Source organism: Tachypleus tridentatus, chromosome 13 (genome assembly GCF_004210375.1).
Source record: "Tachypleus tridentatus isolate NWPU-2018 chromosome 13, ASM421037v1, whole genome shotgun sequence".
Taxonomy (NCBI): domain Eukaryota; kingdom Metazoa; phylum Arthropoda; class Merostomata; order Xiphosura; family Limulidae; genus Tachypleus; species Tachypleus tridentatus.
In genome coordinates this window covers 58879741-58902799 of record NC_134837.1, presented here as the reverse complement: position 1 = coordinate 58902799, position 23059 = coordinate 58879741, and the positions used below count along the sequence as shown (strand labels likewise).

General features: G+C 31.5%; 1 protein-coding gene across 3 annotated transcripts in view; it reads right to left on the bottom strand.

The window, feature by feature from the left end:
- Nucleotides 1–1191: 1191 nt before the first annotated feature.
- LOC143240989 (mitoferrin-1-like) overlaps nucleotides 1192–23059 on the bottom strand; it is a 44716-nt gene continuing 22848 nt past the window's right edge. Inside the window, exons 4-6 of one of the 3 annotated variants that reach the window (XM_076484375.1) lie at nucleotides 16739–16795; nucleotides 10104–10699; nucleotides 1192–4349 (exon numbers count right to left, since the gene is read on the bottom strand). In XM_076484375.1, the coding sequence (XP_076340490.1) occupies nucleotides 10104–10699; nucleotides 16739–16795 (653 nt within the window). In that variant the 3' untranslated portion in view covers nucleotides 1192–4349. Of the gene's footprint in view, nucleotides 4350–8698; nucleotides 10700–16738; nucleotides 16796–23059 lie in introns of those variants that run through there. The other 2 variants (XM_076484374.1, XM_076484376.1) reach the window with 2 other exon arrangements.

Genomic DNA, 23059 nt, shown 5'->3' with positions numbered 1-23059 from the left:
GGGTTATGCGCGAACTGCGTTTTTGTAGGTCACAGAGACTGAAAGGGCTTTTCGAGGAGATTTCTGTTGTATTTACTCAATCAAGCCGTTTTTATCAATTGTCGTCTTCACCAAACAAGATTGGACTGCTATTGGCTGACTGCCTCAGCTTCCCCAACAACGCAAACGGCAAAGCACAGCCCGGTAACGCACGGTACAATTTAGTGAAATACATAACAGTATGCAATATTGCTACATTATTACTGCATCAATGAGTATAAGTATCATTAGTGTTTGGGAAGCATTTCATATAGTATATAATCGCATACATATACGTTTTAAAACTGCGTCCAATATTCGCGGTTTTTCGCTATTCGCGGGAGGACGTAAGCCCCGCGAATAACGAGGTCACACTGTACATAGAATCAGATGCATCTGAAAGCAAAAATTTTAATAAATTCAGTAAAGTCACAACAATATGCTAAATAATAATCAATTTACCTTCAATCTCTTGTAGTAACTGTAAAAGGTAATAAAATTTTCACCAATAATGAATGACGGACAGCAGAGGTTAGGGAAAATTGTCGCCAGCGGGCGAAGGCGAGGTTCAGGACATGACGTTGAGTCGTAGACAATAGTGCTAGTGCACGTCACCTATTCATGCCCTAAGGAGGCCGACCAATCGAATTCGGCCTGCTCCTCTCTAGCAAAGATAATTTTAGAAGTTTGTCGAGTCGAAGCCTGGGAATCCCGTAGGATCGATGCTTTTAAAAATATTCCATTTGCGTTGGATTACAGATCAGGCCACATGGTTAGATTACAACAACTAGGGCCACACTAAATGGCTTGGCGGGCCGGGTTGTGGCCCGCGGGCCGCCTGTTGCACACCCCTGGTTTAGACCCTTTTCTTCTGTTCTAGAATGAGCACTTGTCTTACATCCAGAAATAAAATAATTCTTGCACAGTTCTCACTTCTGATAAAACTTTAATAGATATTAAATTCTAAAAAAGCTGAAATATTTGCTGAAGTTATTTATGTTAACTGTTAATAAATAGTTTGGTTAATATTTTTGTTGAATTCAGAACTGTGCCGCTATTTTAGAAAAAGAAGTGTTATTTGCTAACTGAACAGAACACACCAAGTCACGTTTCCAGTTACTAGGATTTAAAGATAAAAATTGTCAAAAAGAGTTGTATAAACACTATTCAACGTTTTATTTATATAATTTATTTATTTATTTATTATTAATACTGCAAACAAATTGTCAAGTATGTGAATCAATGTTGGCAGGTTTAATATCATAAAACACCTTTTTGTACAAATTAATTAATTTTTGCCCCAATAGCAGATTTCTGTATACATTATAATTTTGAGGCAGTAAACAAAACTGAGAAATGTTCTTATGCATTCACATTTAAAACAAAAAGATATATTTGATTTTTCTATGAACAGCGCTACTTTTTACATATATTTCATTTCTGTAAAGTGATCAATACTACATAATTTTACTGCAAAAATTAATTTTATAAAAAAAGAAAACTAGAAATCTAGAATAAAGGAATCTCTTTCCCTGCAAAAAAATATACTAAAACTGATTATATTCATAATTTATATTTTAAATAACTAAAATGTGTCAATGAAAAAAATGCTGTAAATGCTCAATATATTGTTCTTTTAATTATACAAGTTTTTAAGATTAGGAATACATTCCTGTTAAAATAAAACAAAAATCTTTACAGATGCCTTAGTTACTTGCTGCAACTTGAAGATCTACCTTAATTATTCTTCACATTAGTATTATTTTGATAAGAAAAGCATCACTTTCTAGACCCATACTCCAAGTTTCCTCTATAACAATGCTAATCAGAACAATGGCAGTAATTAGACATTTGTTTCATATTCCCTTAACAGCTGCAATGACTAAAAAAAATATGTATTAATAATGTTTTTTTTATAAAGTTCTTAATAATTGAATTTTATTTCAAATTTATAATACAGAATCATTTAAATTTAACCAGTTTTCAGCATATTCTAACATAAAATTAATTAAAACTCATTAAAGTTGCAACTTATAATAAGCTACACAACAACACACTGTCTGCAACCGTATTTCTAACACTGATAGTATTTCCTCCAGTTTTCTGCAACTGCAGAACCAAAAATGTACATTTCCCTTAAGAACACTAATATTACTTATAGATTTCAAGATGGTAATTTGCAGTTTTGGAAGTAACTAAGACATGGTTTAGTTTTTTCACCATATTTTTTTTACAAAATTGTAGCATACTATACTTTTCTTTTACTATGTATACAATCAAGAGTTTTAATTACCATCTGGTAAATAGACTTATGCCAACCATGAGTAACCAAAAATGTTTAAACTTTATAATTCATTTTCATTCCTTTTTAAAGTTTCATGGGAAAATTTTTTACTGAAATATATCCTTTTATATTTACAACTTATGAAATAATCCTTAGATATCAAATGTACAACTAATATTCATGGTTTAAACTTGTAATGGTCAATCTTTTCTGAATTACACTTCCTAATGTTTTATAAATACACATGCTTTAATAAGAACACCAAAATATCAATCATATATTCTTAATGATAAATTCAGACTTTTTCAGAAATGCCAACAGCCTCAGATATTTTTTTTAAGTTACCTTTTACAATACATGAAACAAAGGGCATTCTATGCCTGTACAGGCATCAGCAATTTTTGACTTAAAATGCATGCACCCTAGACACCTGATGGATTACCATGCTGATTGTTCTTTGCACAATATATGTTGGGTTTTGGTCTCACAAATTAGAACCCCCACCTGATAGGTACAAGTTTTTGAGTCAAAATTTACAAAGAAAATATATTATAATAGTACATTTACACACACACAGAAATATAGACATAATAGAAAAAGTATTTTACAAGTGAAACAACTAAATGACTCTCAGAAAGAAAAGAAAAATTAAAAGACATGTACCACATTCACAACTTTAATGTATTTTAGTTGCATAAAGACAATTTAAAAATACAAGAAAATTAGTTTAATAATTTAAAAATTGTTTGCAGTATTGAAATCCACATCCTACAACTTACTGTACTATTGATTTTTCACAACTTAATCTTATAATACACATATTAATCCCTAAAAAGTTCGAGTTCAACACAATTTTTGGTTGTTTGTTTTTACTTTGCAAAGACAAAAAGAGAACATTTTGTTATACAGGTTTAAACAAAGTCTACTACAACATTTCATGTTATTACTATCTCTAAGTGATGGTAAGCCAATACAAATATTTATTAGTGTAATAAAACTTATAGTATGCAACTTCTGATTTTACTTGGTTTACTGACTTACATGACAGGAAAAAAGAATAATATGTTTATATTTTTTTCACTCTAAAATACACTTAAATTCATGATTACATTATTGTGACTACAGTTAATATACTGTACACAGATAAAAAACATTATATAAAGCTACTGATAATTTTTGAATGCAGAAAATTTATATTTTGGTTAGTAAACATGAAAATGTAAAAAAAAAATTTTCTTTTTACATTTAATTAACTCGATAAAAGTCGTATGTACAAAAAATATATAATTTATTTTGTAAATAAATATGACCTATTCTGAAATATTTTGCTTTTCAAACTTCCTATTAAAATGAAGCAGCTTTTGCTATTTCATAATAACAAGATACGACTCATTTATTTTTGAGGAATAATTTTCACATTTCACAACAAATGTAAAAGGTCTCTTAGCAGACACAAAGTAATTTTCTGAAATTCCACCTTGAATATATATATTAAAGTCAATGAGTTAAAAAATAAGAAAAATGCTTATATCCTCTAGTAAGACTCATCCCACTAACCACAAACATTTGGTACTGTATGTATAAAACTGGGTTCTGGAAAAATAAAATTGTACAACATATAACATGATGATTCAATGCTAAATTATTGCAATATAACATGTTTCTTGATATAATCTAAGTCCCAATATAATTAAAATTTTGTATAAACACATTTATTGTGTTATTATACTCAATAAAGGCATTAAAAATTAATGAGTATTTTTTCTTTCATAAGTTTACTAAGAAAACTGAAAATAATTGTGTAACTTTTACTTCAGTGTTTATATATAAACTATACTGTACTATCAAATAAACAAAAAGATGTTTTAATACTTTATAATCTTAAATTTGAAAATTGTTTGAGATTTAAAGGGAATACCTTTTATACAGTGTTACAAAATTCCAAACTGACACATCATTAATATCACACTTTTGAAGGTTCAAATAAAGGTTTTGTAGTGTGTTCCACATATATGCCCATGTGGTCTACAGGGAGAAATGTACATGCCTGTGGAAGGAAGAGTTAAAACCTTTTTGAAAAAAAATCATAATTTGCCATTGTACACACACCAATAAAAATGATGGTTGTAAAAAACAAATTACTGAGGTGTGTTACACAATCAAAGCATTATAACACAAGCTCATTTACATACTCAACTTCTGTTATAGTACAAGCGAGATTAAGGAACACTTTCTTTTTTTTTAATGAGCATCAGTTGATATATAACGTAGCTAAATATGGCACATGCACTTTCCCTGGTAGTAACAGAATTTTCACCTAACACAGAGTAATTTTAAAGTTGATTATCACATACATTGCTACTTAGAAATTAAAGTTTCCAGCAACAGTTTATTAATGAAACTATGTAGCTGGAAAAAAAATTATCTATATAAAGGCATCTATGTTTGGGTTGACCAGGATTCTTTAAAAGCCTTATATGGTGTTCAAAAATATACTTTGTTTTTCTTGTCTTTATCAAGTCAGAATTGTTTTTGTGATGAAAATTGTGATAAAATTTATAAGAATGGATGTATTTATGTACATGCAAAACATTGATTAAAAGTTCTCTGCAAGTTTTATAAATGTTTTTTTTTTATATTAAGTTTAGAACCACTATAAAATATTACTTGCACTAGTATTAGAATATCTGAAAGTTAACAGCATTTGGTCAAATAACATTATTACGAAATAAATGGTAGGTAGAGCGAAAAGCAAGCCCTCTGGGCTATTAACTTCTAGTAAATAAGGGGTTTATCTCCTCACAGTAAAAATAATTTAATAAAAAACAACACTAAATGATATTTAGTATGGCTTTAAACATCACAATTTGACTTAGTTTTGCTATTATTCTTTATGTTATGAAATTTCCAAAATATCATTGTAACAAGTACTGCACACTATATTGAAAAAAAATCATTAAAAATACTTCCTTTCATTTTCAAACTCACAAATTTTTAGAGCTTATCTGAAAATTACATTTTGTGTTTCCAGTTAGTTTCAATGTAATTGATATTCATTAACATATTTTCATATTTTATTTTACTGACTGTAACAGTCACAACATCCAGTTATAAAACTGTAAAAAGTCTGGCAAAAAGTGACAAAGATTTATAGGTAGCCTAGGACCTGAACCCTAAAAATGGCAATAGATCAAACTAAGTAATTATTTTTTTGTTAAAATCAACTTGCATCTAATAAATATACTTTACTTTGAATAAAATATAGGCTATTTTATTTTGTGCATTATTTGAAAATAATAAACATAATAGTAATATTCAATGAACAAAGATTTGTATCAAAACCATTTGGTGTCACTTTCCAAATATAAAACAAGTCCTATCCATTATTTTTTATCATTTAAAAACTTTTCATAGTCTTAAAACTTTTTTTTTAATCAGAAAACCATCTTCAGTAACAAAAGGAATATCTCAAGTAACTATAAACATAAGATGTGTTTTATTCTCTAGGTCTTGTCACTTTCCAATAAAACAATACATTATTACTCACACCATTTAATTTATTTACTTTGACCTAAATAGTTTATAATCTGCTCTATCCAACTGTATTAAGATTTGGCTGTAGGTATTTCAAAATATTAGTTTCAACAGCAATTGTTCAAACATGTGCTATCAGGTTATAAAAAGGTGAGACCCAAGAGAATATACAAATAAAATGTGGTGAAGGAAAATCACAAGAAATAAAACATTGATAATTATATTCAAGGAAAGATAGCTTCTTAGCAAATATAAACCTGTGCTTTGAATTGAGAAAATACTAAAAAAACAAAAAAAACTCGATAAGTGTTATTTGCAGAACGATTGAGAAATGAAAGCTAAAGTATTTCTATTTTCTTTGTGAATTACATTCAAGTAACATTACAAAATGATAAATATCAATTTTAAAGTATTTTTGAATAAAAAGGTGTATCAGAGCTTGCATAAGGGTTCAGAGTTTGAGGTTCAAGGGTCCTTTTATTAGCATTTAAAATGTTCAGAAAAAAAAACAGATTTCTTGGAAATTTTAATAATTTTTTCAAACTGGAAATAGTGAACCAATTTTATATTAAATGTTTAAAAAATATGACAATATTCTACCATGTTTTATTTGCAAAACAAATGAAGTAAAAGTCATTCAAACTATTCATGGTTTCTTTTTCTAAGCTGTTTATTTTTGTTAACTTTAACACAGCTTGTTCAGTGATGATGAAATAAGTGGTATTCACAGGCTTCCCAAAACACACTACTTTCATAGGTTTTGAGTCTTCCTACTTTTAAGTTATATTTTTGGTTTAGCTCTCATGTAATACAAAACTTGTTAAATATATGTAGTCATATTGTGAGTAAAGCCAATGTTTTTTATTCTCTTAAGACAGCAAAGTGTTTCCAAATCTGGAGGTTAGTACATGTTATAGCTTTTTAGTAGCATCAGAGATAGGAATTTTCTTTTACAAATTGTCTTCTCTGCTTTCTAGTAAGTAATTTTGTTAACTATATTGCCAATACAGATATTGACTACTTTATTTGCACTAATTTTCCCCACTATCCTTTGAGCATGCACAGTAGATTGAATCAGAATGGGCAAGTCCTGTAAAATAAGTTTTTAAGGCGAGTTTTGTTCAGTATACGAGTTTATATTTATTGTACTTAAACCCAAGTTGTGAATATTAATTGGTAGCATAGCATGGCTCAAAGTAACAGTTACAAGAATCCACTGGCTTTAGAGTTGGATACAGTCTACAAGATCTTGGAAAACGAAGTTGAAGTATGGAGGCTGATGATGGATCTTGATGAGAAAAAAACAAGCTTTGGCAGTTACTTTATCACTAACTGGCCAGGTGAAAGTGAAGACACTTGAAATTAGTGTAAGTAGTTTAAATTCAGAATATGGAATGGGTGTTTTGATCAAAAATTTTAATTTGTTGTTTATGAAAAAAGATATAGATTTAACCTATAAGGCATACTCAAAATTCAATTTATACAGTAAACCCAAAAATACATTAGCTACAAAAGTATAAAATGGATGGTGTTTTGTCATTCAACCTTATGGACAGTGTAAATTTTATACAAAGAGACAGAAAACCTGTGCTGACAGCAACACTAGATTTAATATTCTTAAATGAAGTCCATATTTTAGAGAACTTTTGGTCAAGTAATAGTGAAACTGCTTTGAGCAGCAAGAGAAAGCATAATGATAAAATAAGAGGCAGCTTGTAAAGGAAACATCCACTCTAGATTCTGACATAAAATAAAACTTTCAGCAAAGCTGTTAACCTCCAATAAACAAAAGAACTAAAAAAGTGCACCTAAGAGAACCAGCCCATTAGACAAATATGATAGAAGAATAAAATGTCAGTGTTCCATTGGGCCAAGGATTGTCCACAAAAAAACTGAACAGGTTGCTTGTGTAGATGAAGATGACAATGGAAGTGAAGTTTATAATATAACTTTATTTTCAAAAAAAGAGACATCACATAATGAAATATTTAAGATAGAGGAACTTTGCTCCATTCTAATTGATACTGCATGTACAAGAACAGCATGTGGACAAATGTGGCACTGATGGCTTTGAAAGGAAATAGAGAGCTACTTTTGTTAACACAGTTAATGACAAAACTTTCAAGTTTGGAGAAGGTGCAAAATCAGTATCATATAAAAATGTCACTTTAACTGTCAAAACAGAAGTAACAACATGCAAGGCCAACAAAGAAGTAGTGAATGCAGATACACCTTTATGCATAGTAAACATCTCCTACAAGAACTCAGATAAAAACTAGATATTTGCAATGATGATGTTTGGCAAACCTGTAACACTGGAATTCACATCAAGAGGACTTTAGTGTGTGTGGTGTGCGTACGTGCGTGTATATTTAGCTATTATAATACAGAAAACGAATGTGAAGATAAATGAAAGGTAACAGGCTAAAATATTAGTTGGTAGTGACAGCAAGTTTGGTAGTAATGAAATGGAAGTAACAGAATCAGAAATTTTGACCATCAATGATAACACAAGCAAAGTCAATTAGAAAAAACTACTGATCAAACTGCATTGTCAGTATGGCCACGCATCACCAGAATATCCAAGAAAACTACCAGACAATGCTGGCATAAAGAATGTGGAAATTTTTAAAACCATACAAATATTGTGAACTGTGAGGTGTGTTACAAACATAAGAAATAGCCTCCTAATCCAACAGTACGATTTCCCGTAGCTAATGATTTTAATGAAACTTTAGTGTTAGACTTACATGAAATGGGAAATAGTTTATGGTATATCTACATATAATTGATGAGTTTATAAGATTTAGTGTTGGTGCAATAAGTACATTGCATACAGAAATTCACACAACTCCTAAAAGCTAAAAGGCAATACAATAAAAATGGAGGCGAGTTTAATAAGTGTGAAAACTAACAATGAATTCAAAACTACAGCTGAATATAGTTCTTGTAGCAATAGTTAGCTTGAGTAACACAATCAGACACTCAGAGAAATTGCAAGAAAAACTGATGTAGAAGAATATGATTGGTAAACAAAAGTATATTGGGCCATAGTGGCTAAGAATAGTCTGTGCAACATCCATGGATATAACACCTACCAATTAATTTATGGTAGAATCTTAACCTGCCTTCTATACTTGTTGAACCTCCTGCATTAGACAGCATAACAAGAAGACAAGTTGTAGCCAAAAAAATATTGATTCTCTATATACATATAGACATGCATTCATAGAGGTAAATTATTTTGAAAGAGGTGTAAGAACATAGGGTAGTAAATTTGTGTGAATAACAGACAATGACAACAAAGCACTCAGAATTTCATTACTGGAATACTCAATATATCTCTGTTCATCAAGCTCCATACATCTGTAGAGAATGGATTTTCACATGGTAATAATGAAATACCATCTTCCATTCTTTATCAATGCCAGACTAAGCAGCAGCTTTTTTTTCCCATTTCAACCTCCACTGCTCTTTGATATTTTAACTAAAATAAAGATTCTCTGATAGGATTTCACTAACTTTGATTTGATCATGGTTTGCGATTCCACCAAAAAAGTTTAAACAACCCAGTAAACTATGCTTTTGTTGACTTGATAAAGAGACTTTTTTCTTTTTTTTTGTTTCTAGGAACTAAAATGAGATTGAAGAAACACAAGGTTAATAGGCAGAAGAAAAAATATACTAAATGTTAAAAACTATCAAATTCTATTCTATAAGTGTACTATCATAAAAATTACTTTTTCTAAAATTACAAGGTTTTTTGAACAAGATAAGTTTCTTGTTGCCTTTCATATTTTCTGGAAATTTTAAAACACCATTCCACATGTTAAAGTGTACACACTGGCTTAACTCAAGTACAGTAACGAAAAGTTCCATTTTGGGGCTATGATACTCTGTGAAATATATAAAAGCTTGCTTAAATGTTCATTTAGCTGATAAAACTTTGTATTAGTTTTCTATGTCTTTGTTTACCTTTTGACACAATCCAAAACAGGTAAATTTAAACTGCACAGATATACTGTATGAAAGATAATTCAAAAACATTTCATAAAATTAATATAACAAGTACACTAAAACCATTTTTGAGTACAAATATTAATCTAAATAAAGATTTAAAAATACTCAGCCATTTTCAGCAATAATTTGGCTTTATGTAATAAGTTTTGACTATTTTTAATACACACACATGTACATGTTAATCTATACCTCATGATAACCTTTCAGTGAACAGTACTCAATTAAGTTTAAGAACTATTTTTCCTACCTATCCTATGTGTGTTGGAGCCATATTCACTGCTGTTGAAGGTAAGAGGTCCTCTTGTATATGTGTTGGATTTGAATGTTCATGGGTTTGATCAGTCAGTGAGCGCTGGCACCGAAGCACATACTTGAAGAACTCATACACTGACCATGCTACTGCTGTTGATGGCATTTGTGAAACCACTCTAGCTTGTAAACCCTGGAAATATCCTCCAAGACCACGAAACTTGTATACAGTCATAGCAGCATTAAACAAACCATTTATATGGGATTGCTTGGTCAAGTGAAGAGTTTCACGTTCCTGAGTGTTCAGTAAAGTCTTACATACATCAAGAGGGGTAGTCACAGCAGCAGAAAAACCTCCAGCAACAGCCCCTGCTACCACATGGGCCTTTGGATTGTATAATCGTTCATCATTTGTTAAGTCTTGCATGAACTCGTAAGTCATAAAGTGGAGACTTTGAAAAGGAATGTTCATAGTCAACTGAGTTGAATAGCTGCGATAGAATGCCCATAAACCTTCTTTCTGCCATATTCTCATTACACAATCAAGGCAGCTTTTGTAAGGACTACTGAACATCTGCATTCTCTGTTTGATGACTGAAACAAAACATCAGTTTTAGTTTACTAAACGTACATGCATAAATCTTGACTAAACGTTTTGCACAAGTATTTACATTCAAAACTAGCTCATAAGTTTTACAAATATGCAATTTTACAGAAAAGAGACCAAAAATAAGTTTCACATAAATTTCTTAAGGAAACAACAGGCTTTAAAAACAAAGTAAATGCATGGATGTAAATGATTTTAAGAAAGGTGACAAACAGAATGTGTGTATAATGCAGGGTCAGATTGGGAGCAAATATCCAAAAATCAGTGTGTGTGTGTGTGTATATCTAAAACAGTAAATCCCAACTCTGATTAATTATATGGAATATGAGAGTCAAACCTCGAACCCATTACATATTCAATTAAATTTACATAGATTAAGTTAAAAACAATTTAATGAATTCTATAGACCTGCAACATTTCATGATTCATCCTTTTAACCTGAGTTAAGATAACTATGTTAGAAATAGTTAATGAAGACTTCAAATAGAAAACGTTTACATCTTAAAACTAAAAACATTATATCTTTATGGATTAAACCACAATTTTAATAATTCTACTACTTTGAATTTGAGCAATGATAACTGTACTGCTAATTTTTTTCTTTATAGATAACTTTATTCATAAAATAAGAAAATGAGAGGTAACAGAAATAAAGTAAAATGGGTTAATTTTTCAGAATTGTGTACTTATTTTGATAATAGTTTATATACTAGCATTAGTATACATAAACTATTTAAAAAAACAAACTTAATCTTCCCAAAATAAAAGTATTAATTAATATAATAAATAAATATATTTTTTGATATGATCATGCAAAACACTTACTTGTCGACATTATAAAATATCAATTAAGAGTTAATGATGTTTCAAGTTTTGAAAAAGAGAAATGGAAATTAAAACCTTCATATTTGATAATTAATTTCAGGCATAAAAATATTCAATGATTTACAGATATCTAAAACTATTCAATCTATAAACAATAAATATTTTTCCTTGTAAAAACGCAAGACCTATCATCAGTTATAAATATGAAGTTTCAATTGGTCCATTAATATGTAAAAGTTTTTTAGCTAATTTAAATGTAGATGATGCTAATAATTTACCTTGTGAATGTGAAAATAGTTTATTTGTTGATACTTTTCATAAACATATTATTACCAGTAATTTAGATATTATAAAAAGACAAAATATTACATGAAATAATAAAAAAAGGGACTAAATACAAAACAACAACAAAATGTAATAAAAATAATATACTAAAATCTCTTGAAAAAATATTGAATATATTTTAAAATTATATTACAGCTTATTAATCTAGATGGTTTTTAAAATGGAAATTATATGTACTTAAGAAATAAAATTATCCCACACAAATTTTAAAAAATACAATACAATTTATCATTTCATCAGTTAAAAAATAAGATTCAAGAACTACAAGAAAAATATGTTATAGTTCCTATTGATAAAGCAAACTGTAACATTGGTATAATTTGCAAAAAATGCTATGCATCAATTAAACAAACTTTTAAACTTGTCAACCAATCCAAAGTTACAGTAATTAATAATTTTGTTGAAGTATAAACTTTCTTCTAAACATTATTCTTATGTAGACTCACAGTTTCTTTATGCTATTCCAAATCAATAAAACAATTATCAAGCAACAGGCTACATTATTAAATAAATTACTCAATATTTTACTTGATAAGATAGAAAATGTAAGCATTAACAATAAAAGACATACATTTTGGATAATATAAAATATCCATCCTATTTTAGAATGTCTAAAAAAGGGTGAGCAGATAAATAGTATTTATTTTATAACATTATATACTATAATACCATTACAAGATTTGATCTTTGTTTTAAATTCATTAATAGAACACCATTATCCTTTTATAGAACTGGAAAACAGTTCCAAAAACATAAGATATATTAAGTTTCCATATTTATACTAATTATATATATTTTTCAATAAACAGGTCTTTAAACAAGAGATAGGAGTTCCAATAGAAACTAACTATTCAATTTGTATAGCAAATTTACATTTGTACTATTATGAAAATATAGTTATTGAAAACTATGCAAATCCAGATAAGGTCATTTAAGAACTTGGCACTACTTTATGCAGATGTACATCTTGAGCCACATATAAAAGCACGACAGTCACAATAAACTTAGTGTACTGATGTGGTTCAATGTTGTGTTAATTAGTGCCTCTACCATATTTGGGGAAGGAATGCTAACCTCAAAAGGTAAGTTTAATCTTACTTGCACCCAAATGGTTGTACCTTACTTCCTTATTTTTTATCTTATTCTTATTTTAACTTGGGAGAGCATTCATCTTCCCACAACTGTCTGCAGGCAGTGAAGGACAATACAGATGTGGGACATTGTGGACTTTAGCACCCACATCTTGCTCTCCTAATTTCTAATCTAATTGTGTCTATTTCTTTTATGAGAGTAGTGAATTGGAGGTTAAGGCTGATAGACAGTGTACCCCCACCACAATGTGGGCCCTACTAGTTTAGTTACCTCCAAAACCTAGGATACATTTTGTAATCCCACATTGTAGTTTGTGCCCTAGGATCATTTTTGTAAAAAATGCAGCATATTTTGTTGAATTTTGTTTTTTTGGCTTAAAAATTATGGTTATAATATATAAGAGAAAGAAATGTATAATAAGCTAGTCAATAATACTGGGATGCTATAAAAATTAACATTATTTTTTTATACATTTAAAATTTATTTCCAACTACTTAATCAACTGAAGCTGAAATATTAAATATATAAATGTCTAATACAAAATGTGTCAGAGAGTAATGAAGTAATTTCATTAAGTGGAAAATTTTATTATTCAACATAAAAGAGAAAGAAATAAAAAAAACAACTTAAGCCAATGGTCTTGTTTATTTTTTTATTTATACTGACCAATCTTACATGCTATTGAGCTTTACAGTTGTTTAAAAATAATAATCTTATGGTATACAATAGAGATCACTACAAATTTTGAAGATTCTAGCAAATGTTGATTATCACTTTATCATTATTCTTTCAGGAGTTAGCAATGTTAACAATCCATCTTCATAATATTCCCATCCCAAATTAAAGGTCATTAATAATTGTTTTATAACCTCTGATACTTTGAGTCTATATCTGGGTGATTATTGTAATTTCCTCATTGATTAAACTTTGGGGTCCTTAACAAATTACATTAGAGTAACAGATTATTGTCAAGAGACTAATCTTCCTATTTACAGAATGTTTTTATTTTTTTTAACAACCATTTTTAGTCTACAGTAGGAGGAGGAGAATACCCAACCATACACAAATGGGAATACATATGATTTATCCAACATGAGATTTGGCAGGAAATGACAACCAGCAGACATTAGAAAGAGGGATTGCAAACTTGTGGTGCACCTGTAGTCCAAAACCTGGCACCATTGGGCATTTTTCATCCAATACATTGTAGGAGGAGAGACAGTGGCCAGAACACATTTACTCAGTTGGACTATTTCCAACTAAAACCTGACTCCTAGAAAAATGTCATCTGGAGGATAGTAGGTAGGAGAAATTCCTCAGTTTGAAGGACAAACTGTGATATATATTCATATACTTGTGACATGGTGGATTGCTTCAACTAAAACCTAGTGGTATCTGATCTGTACATTGTGTATGCAGTAAGAATGCATCACTTCATTGCCAGATGATTCTAATCCTGACTGGGCCATACCTAACCAACACCAGACCACTGGGAATGCACATTTGATGTGCATGAGCCCATATTACCTATACTATATAAATGAATTAAAAAAAATTTTTTTTTGGAAATATTGTTAATGTGTACTTGAAACTGTATATTTAAAATATATTTATTTAGGAGTTATTTATAATAAATATAGCTTCCACAGGTAAACACGACTTACACTCAAATTTTGAGGATCATAATGTGTACTGTAAAAATTTATTTAATTCTTAAATACAGTTTTTTTTCATTAAAAAAACAAACATCCATTACAATGTGTTTTTGCTTGACAATCTCTCCTTAGTTCCGATTAAATTTATATTAAATAATGGGTGAAAATGTCACCAAACTATCATATTGATATTTTTAAAAGGAGTGAAACTTTTAGGGCCAGGATCCTTTGTTCAGAGTCAGTAGAGATACTGTAAACACAATTTTTTTTTTTTCTCTAGGTCTTAGGAAAGCTATATTTCAATCATAGCTTATTTATACATAATCAATCATGTGATATATTTTCATATTATTACAAATGATACCAAACACAATATAGAAAAGCAAGAGGGAACCCTCAATTGTTACAGCAGTTGAACTTCTTTTAGGCAAAATTAGAGTACATTAATCTGCAAGACTTGTTTTTCCCTTTTTTTTTTTTTATTAGCTATATTTTTGTGTGTGAGTAATACTAAACATGAGATGTATATACATCTGACTCAATATTATTACTCATTGGGATCTGTACCAGCTTACTCTCAATTTGAAATTCTTTTAGACAGGATTAAAGTAAATTAACATGAGACTTTGGGCAAATAGTCAATTAAAAGGGTTTGACCTCTTGAGTTCAAAACTGTAATTAGATCTCATATTGGTCAAGAGATGACAAAGCTGAGCGAAAAGCCTGTAGTTGAACTGGAAAAAAACCCCAAAAAACTAAACCATTCTTTGAGTCACTATACCATGGCAAAAAAATCTACATGTTGTGTTTTCTGCTTTGTTACCTAAACAAAATGATAGATACTTATAAATTTTAATACTATATCTGTTTCTGGATTATGTTATTGTTAACTGACAATTAATTAGTTCATTTATATTTGTAATTTATCACAGGGCAAAAAAAATCCAACAAACTATTATGATATAGTGAATGCTCTTGTTTCATAACTAGAGAGTTGCCAGTTGAAATATACTACTTCTCACAATTTATACTAGGATATAAATTCAGGAAAGTACGAGGTGTATAACAATTTACCTAGCACCAGAGAAAACAGTTGTTCAAATTGTATATCACAACTTAACCAAATGCAAAGATATTAATTTTTATACATTTTTACACCTTTAATTAAAGTAATAAACATAACACTATGTTTAAAAAAAAAAAAACACTAGTCAATACCAAATAGCCCAAGAGTTGATGTTGGTTTCTGCATTTTTGTTACTTGCTTTCTAGTCAGCATTTCAAAATTTTGAACAATGGCAGGTAGTCTTAGTAGTTTTACCATAAATCAAAAACAAAGTCACAAGTATAATACTTATTTCACCCCACTTACAAGGAAAAGCATCTTTGGTGGCAATTCAGAATCGAGACATACACCCTTAACTCATGAGGCATCTCCTAAAAAAAAATCACTGGCTATACTGACCCAAAACTAAACGAATTTAAATTAATAAAAAACAAGATAATCAGATATTATAATGGCACTATTTCAATTTCTTTTATAAATGATATAACAGGAAAAAATAATTTTAATTAGTTGTTTATTTTTTTTGGCATTAATTGCTTTTATCATAATTTGATTTTCTGATTTTATATTATACTAACTGACATGACTGATGTTCATAGGTAGTTGATTATACAGTGTCGCCTAACTTCAGTGTTGTGCATGTTTAATACGATATTGGCTGCAGCTCCATCTTGGCAGGTCATTCACTTTTCAGGATGTAGAAGTAATTGCATTTTTTAGATGCACTAACAGTAAGTACTTAGGGTTGTGGCCAAATTCCTGAGTCTGGTTATGTTTAATGAGGCAATGGACTTTGTTTGTATTGTACATGCTTTATAAAACAATGTTAACAGTACAAAAGAACACATCTTAAAAAAAAATTCTAAATTTTAATAGGATTAAGAAGGCCAGAATTACAGGTATTATGTAATACCTTTCTTGAAAAAATTTATCATTTGGTTGTACATGTATCCAAGCAAAACCGAATGTTCCATTATTAAAATATGTAAATGTGAACTATCTACAAATGTTCTTTTCTGGATAAGTTAGAAGTTTCATCTTACCATCTGCTGGAGTCATCACAGCATCATGAAGAAGTGTTGCTAGGCAACCAGCAGCCCCTATAAAAAATTCACATCATGGAAAGCAAGTCAAGACCTCAAATGAAATACAACATCATTTAATGAAACAAAAATCATTTTCTGCATTTCATTATATACCTTTGCATTTAGAATTATCTCTAGAAATGCTTACAGAATGATCATATATTATATTATTTTTGATTACAATAACAGAATAGATGGAAATATTCAGGTCTGGTGGCCCATAAGTCTTAGATATGGTCATTAGACCTGATAAAATACAACCATCATAATTGCTCTTTTCAGTTCTTTTAAACAAACATCTGTAATGGATTTATTAATGCATATTTATATTAATGTTTGTTTTAGTTAAATACATAGTTACAAATACATGCAACTGATATTGTTAAATGCGTGTTAAGAAATTTCCACTTATTCTCTAAACTTGTGGAAATTTGAGTGTAAGAATTAACAATATACGTTTCCTAAAACTACTAGTGTCTTCAAACACTGTTGCCACCTGAATTTGAGAACTTTGTCTTAAAGTTTATAAATTGGTATGCATAGAGAGTTTGATATTGTTGGTATGCTGCAGCTAGTATACTATAACTTCAGAAGTTATAAATGTAATTAACACTTCTCAATCTCAAAATTACAGATATGTGACAAGGCACGTTTATATATTTTGAACATTACAAACTGTTTAACTTCAGTGAATTAATTTGGCCATTAGTAATTCTATGTGAACATTAAATATTTTTGTCAGTGAAAAAAAACTTGCATGTTCAGTGAAGCAACTAACTAGCTGTTAAATGAACTGCAACGATATCAACTTGAAAGCAATTTATTCAATATTCAGTTTCAGACAAGATAGAAGACTCAGTATTTTTTGTAAGTTTGCAAAACCTTTGTATATAAATTATTTGTAACAACCATTTTTATAAATTGTCTTATTTACATATTAAAATATACTTGTGTTAAGAAAGAAAAGTGTGGGTATCAATTTTGTTAGCAAATATCATAAATTTAACACATATTGCCATTCAATTAACATCTAAATTAAAAATATTGGAAATATATTTTCAGTATAGGAAAATAATTTATGATACTGTACATCTTCTCACATTGAATAGGTGGATGGACAGAAAGAAATATCCTTCAAAAGCATCTGATGAACACCTCTGAAATGTGACTTGCATTGGGAGAGTATGTTATTGTTGTTGTTGTTTGCATTTATTAGTGCAGAGCAACTTGGCTAACTCCACCAAACAACTGGTAAAAAATGCAAAAGTAAAATATTATAAAATGTAAAAATAAATAGTTCAAATGAAACAATGTCCAAAATTTGGATAAAACATTTTAACAGAATAAAAAAGGCAAATGGCTTGTAGAAAGTTAACATCACAAGAAAGTTGGACAGTGTCACCATTGCCAATAACTGTGTCCAATGTTAGGGGTAAACCTATAGAAAAAAAGACATTTGAAATGGTGTCATTGCTCACATGTGTAGTGTCAGCACAACAGTAAAATGTGGGCTATTGTGTCATGACTGTCACAAAGACCACACATTAGTGGATCAGGCAGAGATAAAAGAAAACAATTAAAAAAAAAAGGTGACCAATACATATTCTGACCCTCACACAAAATAAGGTGGCCAAAGAACAACAGTAGGTTTGATCTGAAAAAAGCTTGTTATGATGTTGCTCACTCCAAGTGGGCTGCCAACTGGTGTGAAGACAATCCTTCGATACAAGACCACAGTCCATATATGAGATAGACATGGCTGTGACAAAACCAGAAGAGATAGATTGAGCTGCAGTTTCAGCAAGCTCATTCCTGTGAATATCAGCGTGGTCAGATATCCAGAAAAACTGGATAATAATAAAATATGGAGAAAAATAAGCCAGCTATTGATAAATATGCTGAGAAATAATGCTAAGCTAGTTCAAGGCAAGTAGAAAGCTAAGAGAGTTAGATAAATGGTACAATTTGTGTACTGCATAGCTTCTACATGATCCAATGGCATACAACTTGACAGTAAACACTGTGGAGGAGATCCTGTGAGCAACCACAACAAAACAAAGCAGGTCCCACAAAAATCACTTGATTCTTTAACCATCAGTATAAACAGGAATGAGAAAATGGTTGAAAAGATATTTGGGAAAGAGAAGACTACTTCCAATCAGGAGTATCCACCTTTTTTAGACGACTCAAAGAAAGGTCACCATGGAGGTATGAGCAGATCAGTGGGAAGCTGTGGTAAGGATCACAGCTTGATAGCATATTGTAAAGAAAGTTCCAAATGTTTAAGGTAAAGAAGGGGTTCATGGTAGTCTGTGTAACAACTCTGGACTAGTGAAGTGGTAAAAGCCCTCTGCAAAGCCCCAGCATTTTCAAGGTTGTGATTCCAGCAGAACCATAGACCAGAGAGCTACAGTCAAGTTTGGAGCAAACGAAGGCTAAATAGATTTTGAGCAAAGAACATCGATCTGCTCCCTAAGAAGTGGAAGAGAGTAGGGTATTCAGTGCCTTTACACACTTGACATGTAGCTGCTTGATGTGAGAAATGAAGAACAGCTTAGGGTAAAAAAAAAGTCTGAAGAACTTTGCCTTAGGAAACACAAAACAAACAACATCACCAAGACAGAGCTCAGGATTAGGGTGTATACACCTTTGGTGGAAAAAGTGCATGTAAATGGTTTAAGAAAAAAGAAAAGGTAAAACTATTTGCTGTGAAACACTTCAACAAGCAATTGAAGGCAGTCAAAAGCTGTTTCTCAATAAACCTTGTCTTTAAGCCCATTTGCAACAGTAAGAGAAAGTTGTGTAATGATAGCACTAATCAAGATACTGAAAAGTGTGATACTCAAGACACAGCCCTGAGGGACTCCAAGTTTCTGTGGAAGAGAAGGAGAAAGCACCAAACCCACAGAGACTGGGAATCACCTGTCCACTAAAACATTCTGGATGAAAATCGGTAAATGGCATCACAACCCATGAAAGTAGAGGTCCTGCAAAATGCCATACCTCCACGTAGTGTCAAAAGCCTTCTCAAGGTCAAAGAACATGAAAACAGTATGTTCTCTATTGAAGAAGTCTTTCCTAATTGATGTTTCAAGCCAAGTCTGGTGAACCACAGTGGAGCACTGCCAAAGGAACCTACACCAGGTGGACAAGAAGAGGTTCTTTGATTTAAGGAACCAAATATAATAAGCATTAACCACTCTCTCAAAGACTGTATGAAGAAAACTAGTCAAAGCAAATGAATGATAGTTCAAAAGGAATTTTGGAACCCTTGTTAGGCTAAGAAAAAGGATAGCCTGGCACCAAGCATCAGGAAAAACACATTCTTCTGTCATATCTGTTAAAAACAATTAGAAGAATATCAAGCAAGGCATGGGAGAGATGACACGATATCTTATAGTGTAATAAGCATCATCAGATCTAACTGATGCACTGCCAGACGGATGAGGAGCAAGCTTGAGTTCCATCAGTGTAAATGGGCTATTACAGTAGTAAAGATTATCAGCCCAAAAGGAAAGAGGAAACTGCTCTGCCCAAGACTTGATTGCCAAGAAGGTGGGGAAAGAAATAGAAGTGGTTGATGCATAAGAAAATCTCTTGCCAAGAGTATCAGTAATGCTCTGGATATCAGCAACTTATTTGCCATTTAGAGTAAGATGGAAAGGAAATGAGAAGTATGCCTCCAATTGACCTTCAGAATCTTATCTTGTCCTAGATGATTTTGGAACTGGTGGTAGAAGAAATGCAAGATATGAATTTAACCAAGATTCCTTTTTGGTGTTCATGTCTAGCATACCTTGTACAGGCCCACTAGAAAGCAATGCAATTTAAAAGAATGGGATACAATCTGCAAAAGGTATCTCAGACCTGTTTTTAAGCCTTCCATACCTCCTGACAGGTAGAACTTCACCATGGATGAGGATACAATGAAAAAATGTACTGAGGTCTTAGAAATAGAATGAGCAACTGCCTAGATGATACAGTCAGACACTTCTACCACACAGCTGTTTACTGTTGGTAGACAGACGACAGCATGATCAAGTTCCAATAGACTGATGAAAGAGGTCAAGTGGCATTGACCATGGCTACTCTCCCTCAAAATTATAGGAAAATGATCACTGCCCTGTGAAATAAAGGAGAGAGAAAATTGAAGGGTGAGCAGAGAGAAAGATCAATGGCAATGAAAGACTGAATAGGTGCATGAAAATAAGTATAAAACTAGTATTGAAGAAAAGGGTTGTGATCCATGAGCAGATGCTCTAAGGAATAACTTCCTCCCATCAATATCAGCGCTACTGCAGACAAGATCGTGTCCATTACAGTTTCCCAGGATGAAAAAGGGAATGACAAGTGTTCAACAAGAATATCAAGGTGTAACTGATCATAGGTCTCTCCAAGAGAAAGAGAAAACAAACACTGATGGGAAAACCCAAAGAAATATGAATAGCTACATCCTCCAAGAGTGTATTGCATGGCAAAGACAGGGTGGGCACATGCCAGTCAATCAACAGTGCTACCCCTCCATGCACTCATCCCTAACTCAACCTGTCATTTCATTATAAAGAAAACTGCTGAAATCAGTGTATCAGAATGTTTCAGGAATATTAACTGTAAGGAAATGATGATATAAATCATTCAAGGCCTTAATGCTATCAACATTAGAATGAAAAAGCTGAACAGTTCCATTGTTTCAAAGTGACCATTTTTACTGATGTGGAGAACCCTTAGTTTTATGACTACAACACTTCTCTTTATTAGAACGAAGTCTGTTGAACTCCATGGATCCTGCTCCAAGTCAAAGAAGCAGGTATCTCTATGTTGACATAAATTCCAGCAACTAAGGGCTTGAACAAAACTATTCTGCATCTCAGGGCTGAAGAAGATGGACCTGAGTAGATGCTAAAACCAAAACCAAAGGAAGTGGACCAGAGCAGTCTCTGGAAGGAATAGTGAGGACAAAAACAGATGTAGACTATGACTTGTTAACTTGTTTATCCATAGAGATTGACTCTGATGAAGACACAGAAGAACCTGTCTGCACTCCCACTGTAGCAGTGTAACATAGTGCAGCAGCATATGTCAAAGAAAGAAATGGGGCTAATAACTTCTGAGACTTGGGGAAAGAAATGTTAACTGTTTTTAAACACTTTACCTCTTTAACCTCCACCTATTTAGGGTAAGATTAGTAGAAAGAGGAGTGGGAACCACTAAAATTAGCACAGTGAGTTTCTAGTTCACACTCATAAGTGCAACAGTCTTTAAAATCACAACAAGCACATGTCACAGAACCATGATAATATGTCTTCAAATAAATGAACCACTGACACTAGAAACATCTCAGAGGGTTAGAAATATATAGCCATAGTTTACAGTTTAGATTTCACTGTCATTCTCAAAGCAGGATAACATCAAAATTAGAACATTAGTAGACAGCATAATTGCATCCTTGTGAAAATACATCACACTACAATAACTCCTTGGCTGGAGAAACCAGCAAGGATCTCCAACTCAGGAGTGTTCTCCAAATTCTTCTCAACAGTATTTCCTTTTGAGGAATTCAAAGTAGTATGAGTAGTAGTTTCAATGGGTACATCTCAAATGGCCTTCAAATTCAAGGAATTCATTAAGTTTTGGAGTAGATGTTCCACAAAAATGTCCTCAGATCATAGCTTCTTAACAGACTTTGGAGAGATAACAAGTCCCTTCAATCTATTCTGAATAAAAAAAGAGAGACATTTGCCCTAAAGATTTGTCATACAAGGAATGAAAAATCAGAAAATGAGGTACAGGATCAAGAGTAGTTGAAGATTGATGGTCATTTACCAATGAACTGCATTTTTTTGTGTGCAAAAGGATCCACAATGAAAGGAGAATGATCCAGTGCCCACTGACCTCATCCATTATGGAGTACTACAAGAGGACACTCATTATAATGCCAAAAAAGGGACAATGCAGCAATGTCAGGATTTTGTGAGCACTATACCCAGACACTAGCATCAGATACAATGTTCACAATACCCATTAAGAATGCTCAATACTGGTATTCAGTTGAACCTAGCCCAACAGGACGAGCCAACTGACCCTATGAGTCCACCCCAGGACTACAGTTTTACAGGAATTCAAGGCCAAAATGGTGTGTTGGAGCTGGACCCCTTAATCACCAGGATCCTCTCCTTCCCTTTATTGGTCACCATACACACACACAGCAAACATACAAGTGGACATTCAGATCCCAGAGGTGGTAATCTGAAAAAACAATCTTCTGTGGGAGGTCCCCTC